This window comes from Brassica oleracea, chromosome C1 (assembly GCF_000695525.1).
Source record: "Brassica oleracea var. oleracea cultivar TO1000 chromosome C1, BOL, whole genome shotgun sequence".
Taxonomy (NCBI): Eukaryota; Viridiplantae; Streptophyta; class Magnoliopsida; order Brassicales; family Brassicaceae; genus Brassica; species Brassica oleracea.
This window is the reverse complement of record NC_027748.1, coordinates 39,071,139-39,077,980: the sequence shown is the minus strand read 5'-3', so window position 1 is coordinate 39,077,980 and position 6,842 is coordinate 39,071,139. Positions and strand designations below refer to the sequence as shown.

Below are 6,842 nucleotides of genomic sequence, written 5' to 3'. Positions count from 1 at the left end.
CTCCAACGGCTATAATATTTCCTCGGAATTCATCGGTTTTTTTCCGATGAACACATATTTCCTCGGAAATTCCATCGTACTTCCGAGGATTTCATTTTCCGTCGGAATGTCCGTCAGAATATCGATGTTTTCTTGTAGTGACAATGATAGACAACGCACTAACATCTGATGTGCCGATTAACTCTACTTTGGTAGGCCAGGCCCAAGGTTTCTACGCAGGAGCGTCCCAACATGAGACAAGTTTCTTGATGGCGATGAATTTCGCTTTTAAGATAGGGAAGTATAATGGAAGTACGATCACGATTCTTGGTCGGAACACAATTTTTTCTGAGGTTAGGAAAATGCCGGTGGTCGGAGGACGTGGAATCTTCCGGTTGGCTAGAGGTTATGTCGAGCTTAGGACTAAGTGGTTCGATCAACAATCAGGAGATGCCACCGTTGAGTATACACTACAAGAAAACATGCCTATAACGAGGAAAAATTACAAGGAAATGTATTCCTCGTAAATTTACGAGAAAATTATTACGATTTTACGACAAAACTGAATTTCGTCGTAAAGTCATAGTAAAGTTACAAGGAAAATGTTTCGTGGTAATTTACATGTAAATTTACGTCAATTTTACGAGGAAAGAGAAAATTCGTTGTAAAGTCCTTGTAACTTTACAAGGCTTTTACGACGAAACATGTTACCATTAATTTTTGTGAAAACGTGTTTTAAGCATGCTTTACCAAACTGATACCCTCGGTTTAGAGATTTTGGAATAACTTGATTAGCTGCTATTAAAGTTACACCTCGTGAACGAATAGTTGCTAGAGAAAAATCACCTTTGCAAGAAGAAGTGGGTATCACTGAAGTGGAAGTATCTGAACAACAAACTGATGACATCCTTCTAATTGACGTGGATAACCATCAATATGAAGATCTTTTCGACGATATGACGGATGAAGAGGGTGAAGAAGAGTTCGATGCAAGCGATGATGATCATTGTACTGATATTGATGAAAACTCGAATGATTCAGAATGATGTAATATATGTTTTAAATATTTTTTTTAAAAAATATAAATCAGTTTAAGACTTAATGCAAGTGTATATTGTTTGGTTATAATAATTATTTGTTGGCTTTTAAGGATTTAATTGGAGTTTAGGGTTTAAGAGAAAATAGGATATGGGAGAATGGGGGGAATGGGGTAAAAGGGATATGATGTTATAGGTAAGAGACTTTGGAGTTTAGGGATTTGATTTTCAGGGATTCAGATATAGTCGTAGTAAATTCGTCGTAATGGAAACCACGGGCCTGGTATATTCCTTGTAATACACGTGTCCTTGTAAATTCGTTGTAATCATTTCCTTGTAAATTCATTGTAAAGATTTCCTTGTAAATTCGTTGTAATGCTTCCTTGCAAATTCGTTGTAACTCTAAGAACACGGGCCTGGTAGATTCGTCGTAAACAGGTGTCCTTGTAAATTCGTTGTAATGTTTTCCTTGTAATTTCATTGTAAAGCTTTCCTTGTAAAGTCGTCGTAAAGTTTTCCTTGTAAGTTCGTCGTAAATATTCCTTGTAAATTCGTTGTAATTCTAAAAACGAGGACCTGGTAGATTCTTCGTAACACTAAAAACGCGGACCTGGTAGATTCCTCGTAAAATTACGACAACTTTACGAGGAATGTTGTTTTCTTATATAAACTCGAAACATGAATGAGGAATGCCTCCTTCATTCCTCTCAAACCACATCTCTCCTTCTCTCAAAGGTATATTGTTTTTAATATTAATTTAGGTTTAGGTGGTTAGTTTAGGTGGTTAGTTTAGGCAATTAGTTTAGATGATTAGTTTAGGTAATTAGATTAGGTGGTTAGTTTAGATGGTAATTTTAGGTAACAAAACTATATTCAAATATTAGGTTAAGGTATTTAAACGACTGATTAGATATTTTTAAAAAAATAAATATATTTTATTTTCTTATAATTTTATGTAATTAATTATATTAATATGTTTCTTTTTTCAAGGTGGCTCATAAAAAGATGGAACTGACTGTATGATAAGCTTCATCAATGAAGCCACAATTTATTTTCTTATAATTTTATATAATTAATTATATTAATATGTTTCTTTTTCAAGGTGGCTCCTAAAAAAATGGAACTGACTGTATGAACAAGCTTCATCCATGAAGCCACAAGGACGACTTCATCCTACTCTTCGAGACGGAACCCATAGATGAAGTACGAGACTCTCCAGGAAGAAACACCTCCAACAACTACTTCGACGGCGTTCTCCCTTAGCTTTTTATTTTTCAATTTTTTTGTTTTCTATTATTAATTTGAATATTATTTTATGACATTTATATATTTTTTTTTAAAAAAACTTTTAATGTAAAGTCCTTGTAATATTTACGAGGAATTTACAAGTATTTCCTAGTAAATTTCCCGTAAAGATTACGAGGATTTTACAAGGAAGTATTACGAGGATTTTACAAGTACTTCCTTGTAAAATCCTCGTAATCTTTACGAGAAATTTACTAGGAAATACTTGTAAATTCCTCGTAAATATATCAAGGACTTTACATTAAAAGACTTGTAAATTCGTCGTAAATTGTACAAGTACTTAAAGACGACTTTACAAGGAAACTATACGAGTCTTTTACGATGAAGCGTAACTACGAAACTACGACGAAATACTCTCTTTCGCTTTTACAACGAATTTATTTCGTCGTAAATGTTACGGAAGTTACGACGAATCTTGCATTACGACGGGTGTTTTACAATGAAACGCTATTCCTTGTTAATTTGTTGTAACCCTTCTATTACAACGAATTAACAAAGAATATAACCCTTGTAATAAATTTGTTTTCTTGTAGTGATAACTGTTTTGTCTTGCATTACTAAGACCATGTGCATCGCAGAGTTTTTAGAGGGATTTTCAGATGTGGACCCTGCAAAAAAAGAAAGACCGGTAAGAAAAACTATGCGGTAAGGATCGATTTTTTGGGGTTTTTGTGATTTTCGATTGATTATAATAATTAATAAGACTGTGTCCGCTATGTACTTATTTTGATTTAAAATTATAATAAGTGATATTTTGTGTTTACTAATCTGTTGACTGATGTTATTGTGCTGAGATGACCGTTTCTAGCATTGTTTTTGTCCCTTGATAAACATATATTGTAATAATTTGGACCGAAATTTGATCTTGAAGTAAGTAGTATTAGACTATGAACATTGGTCTTAAAAATTTAACACCCTAATTTTCATTTTTTACACTCCACATCATCATCTCTCTCTTCTACCAAGCAATTCAACATCCATTCATTTTTTATACTCTACAATAGTTTTGTTTAATAAAATTCAACACCATATCTTATTTTTTTAATTGTTAAGAGTTTTTAATTAGTTTAATTAAAAAAATATAAAAAAAAAAAAAATTAATTACATTTTTATAGATAACAAAAATAAAAACTATGAATATCGTTAAATAGATTTTTTAAATTATATAATTAAGGATATATTCAAGAGTTTAAAGATAGGGTGATAGAAAATTATAATAGAAATTGAAGTTTTTTTTATATCTAAATCAAATGAACCAAGTCTCTATTTATAGAGTAGAAAAAATTATGAATTTTGATATATAATTTTTTTAAAATAAATTTATTTAGTTGTAAATAATTGCTGTTGAATTATTGAGATAAGAAAAAAAATTACATAATCTACAAAATCCAATAAGAGACGGACACATGTTAAAAATGGATCTCACTTGGTGTTTATTCAACAGTTGAATTCTTTCAACCAGTTGAATCCTTTCAACCAGTTGAATCCTTTCAACCAGTTGAATCCAAATAAGCATTCAACAGCCTCACTATTTTACCTATTGTTTTTTCAACTGTTGAAAAAAATCATTCAACAGTTCCAATGTACGTAGCCTCATGCAGCGTTTTAAAACTAGACCTTAGAGCATGATTAATGGTATGCGATCCTTAAAAAAAAAATAGTGAACCAATTGCGAGTTGCCACGTGTCGATGACATCCGTAAACAGTGAAAAACTCTCCCAAATTCGATCCTTATCTGGCGACTTTCGGAACCGTTTTGAAGATTTATGTGGGGCCCATACCTTAATTTTGTGCAAAAACTACTTTAAGAAACAGCGATATTCATGGCCTTAATTTTAGTTATTATTTTATCGCATATCATGCAAAAGGGCATACATTAACATCACTCTGCTCAAAGGCACCTTTGAGCACATGCATGTACTCATCACATTAATAAAGTACTTTTGATATATCTTTTTATCTCGTGGTCATAAAAAGGTAAAAACACTCTGCTCAAAGATAACACCACCCATAACAAAGTGAAACAGTCAAGAGAGAAAAACACCTTTTTACCGGTGAGGATCTTTTTCTGAAAATCAAAGTATTAAGTATGAAGATCGAAGAACAAAGTATGATTAGAGAAACTTAAATTCCCGTATAAGTTTGACAAAAAAAATTCCCGTATAAGTTTTTCTTTATTTTATTATAATTTATGAGGTTATTTACCTCACTGTCTTGTTCGTTTGCGTATTTCGTTCGTCTAGAGGTTATTTGTTAATATATTGATTTTGTGGATTCATGCTACTTTTGTTCTGGATTAAAAAACTGTAGCTTTATTTTTGGTTAATAGACCTGCTTAAAGCCATTTTAAATATTATTTACTGAGTAAAAGTTGCTTATAATAATTTTTTTTTAATTAAAAAACGACATTCGTTTATTTATTCATGGTTCGTTAGGTAGCGGCTATGAAAGTCTCACTCTCAGTTACATTTACGCATTGTCTCGCCAACTCGTCTGCAACGGCATTAACATCACGATTTTCCAATTAAAAGAGGTTTATCCAATTAAAAGATGCAAAATGGTTAAGGCCACTCCAGCTTTGATAGTATGTCAGATTGAGTTTATTATGGACTTACAACTTTAAACAAATTGATAATAAGTGTATTAGTCCTAACCTTTTATATATTGGCGTTGATCCCTTTAAATTTACTACTGGATAGAGTATCCCTAATAAAAAGTAAAAATATGAAGCAAGGAGAATAATATCTGAGACCACTTCATAAATTTCCACCAGTATCTTCCCTTCATTGATGGCATTAATCAACTGTGTTGAATCTGATCCAAAGCAAACTTCTCTCAGACCCAACTCGTTGCAATTGGTGATAGCTTCCCTCAGCGCCAGTCCCTTCCACAGTTCCACTACGAAGGGAGATTGGACGATAGTATGGAAGGCGGAGAAGGTAAAGCTTGCTTATAAAACTAAGATGATTGAAAATATAGTCTTTAACATAATTGAGGGATCTGCAGGTTCAAATGTTTTTATAAGGATCTAGATAACGTAACCATCGGGCAACGTACATTATGAGTCAGACTAATCCTAAAAGTGGACTGGCTAGCCAAGGCAGGTAAACTGCCAAACAAACAACTGGACTAAAGCTTATTTCTCGGTTTAAGTACATAGCAAGGTTGTTTCCGATGGAATTAAAGTCAGGATGCAGTTTTTATGCCTTGTTCTAATTAAACCAACTAACACTAGAACACTGACAGACGGTTTGGTTCAGATTAAGATGCCATCGATGTTTTCTTCACTGGCCATCAATGTCGAATAGAGATTACTGTTTTGTAACAGATAATTTTCCTAAATGGAGCACACATATTAATATTTATATTATTATGATTATTAGATAAATACTCTAAGATAGCACTAATTTTTTTTATAACAAAATAGCTTCCAAAAATTAAAATAACAAAATAAATTTCATTAAATAGGTAAAAATACTTATTATAGGGTGTATTCGACTGAGAATTTGAGGTGATTTGTATTAAAATGACAAATCCCCTAGATATTATTTGCGAACTGATTTGTACATGAGTCATCGAAACAATCATTCTCGCTAAAAAAAAGATGACATGACACTTAAAAAATATGACATGGCTTATGATTAAATATGACATGGACAATTATATTTAATGTTGATATATATTTTTAGAAACTTTATAGGATATGGTAATAACTCATACATTACATTTAATATCAATTTATATTTTTGGTAAACTTTTTAAAATATGGTAATAACTCATATACCATCACCAAAATAAATATCTTCAAATATGAAATTATAAATTTTGAAATACTATTTAATTTTATTTTCATAACTATACAATTTGTATTACTAAAATTTTCAATGTGAGATAACAAACTAAGTCTCATATTGGAGAATTAGACAAAGAGTATCTAATATATAAAGAGATGTCCAACTCTAATTAGTACGAAGCCTTTTGGGAAGGAAACCAAAAGTAAATCCATGCGGGTTTGCCTAAGGCCCAAAATGGACAATATTGTACTAATCAAACAATATAGAGTTGGACAGGGATTTAATAAATCCCAACAATTGGTATCAAAGTCAAGTTGACGAAAATCTGTAAGATGATCAAAATACCCTTCGAGTAGGAATCACCACAAGAAAACACTCCGAATTCCGACGGAGCTTCCGACGGACACCTAGGTCGTCGGAAATTTGCGACGGAATACTGACAAATTTCCGACCAAATCCAAAAAAATGAAGTCGTCGGAATTCCGTCGGCCATTTCCGACGGAATTCCGACGACATACGGTTCGTCGGAATTTTCCGACGACTTTTCGACGACATTCCGATAAAAAATGTAACCGTTGTAGTCGTCGGAAGTTCGTCGGTATATTCCGACGGAATTCCGACGACATTCCGATTAACAGCAAAGTCGTCGGAATTCCATCGGTATTTTCCGACGGAATTCCGACGAACCAATTGGACAATTCCGACGGAATTCCGACGGACTTCTTTA

General features: G+C 32.6%; 1 protein-coding gene across 2 annotated transcripts in view; it reads left to right on the top strand.

Moving 5' to 3' along the window:
- Positions 1-2,882, top strand: part of LOC106300278 (dirigent protein 22-like) — a 3,598-nt gene extending 716 nt beyond the window's left edge. The window contains exons 2-3 of one of the 2 annotated variants that reach the window (XM_013736397.1): positions 128-442; positions 2,855-2,882. In XM_013736397.1, coding sequence (XP_013591851.1) covers positions 128-442; positions 2,855-2,882 — 343 coding nt within the window. The remainder of the gene's footprint in view (positions 1-127; positions 443-2,854) is intronic. The other variant, XM_013736389.1, reaches the window with a different exon arrangement.
- Positions 2,883-6,842: the final 3,960 nt, after the last annotated feature.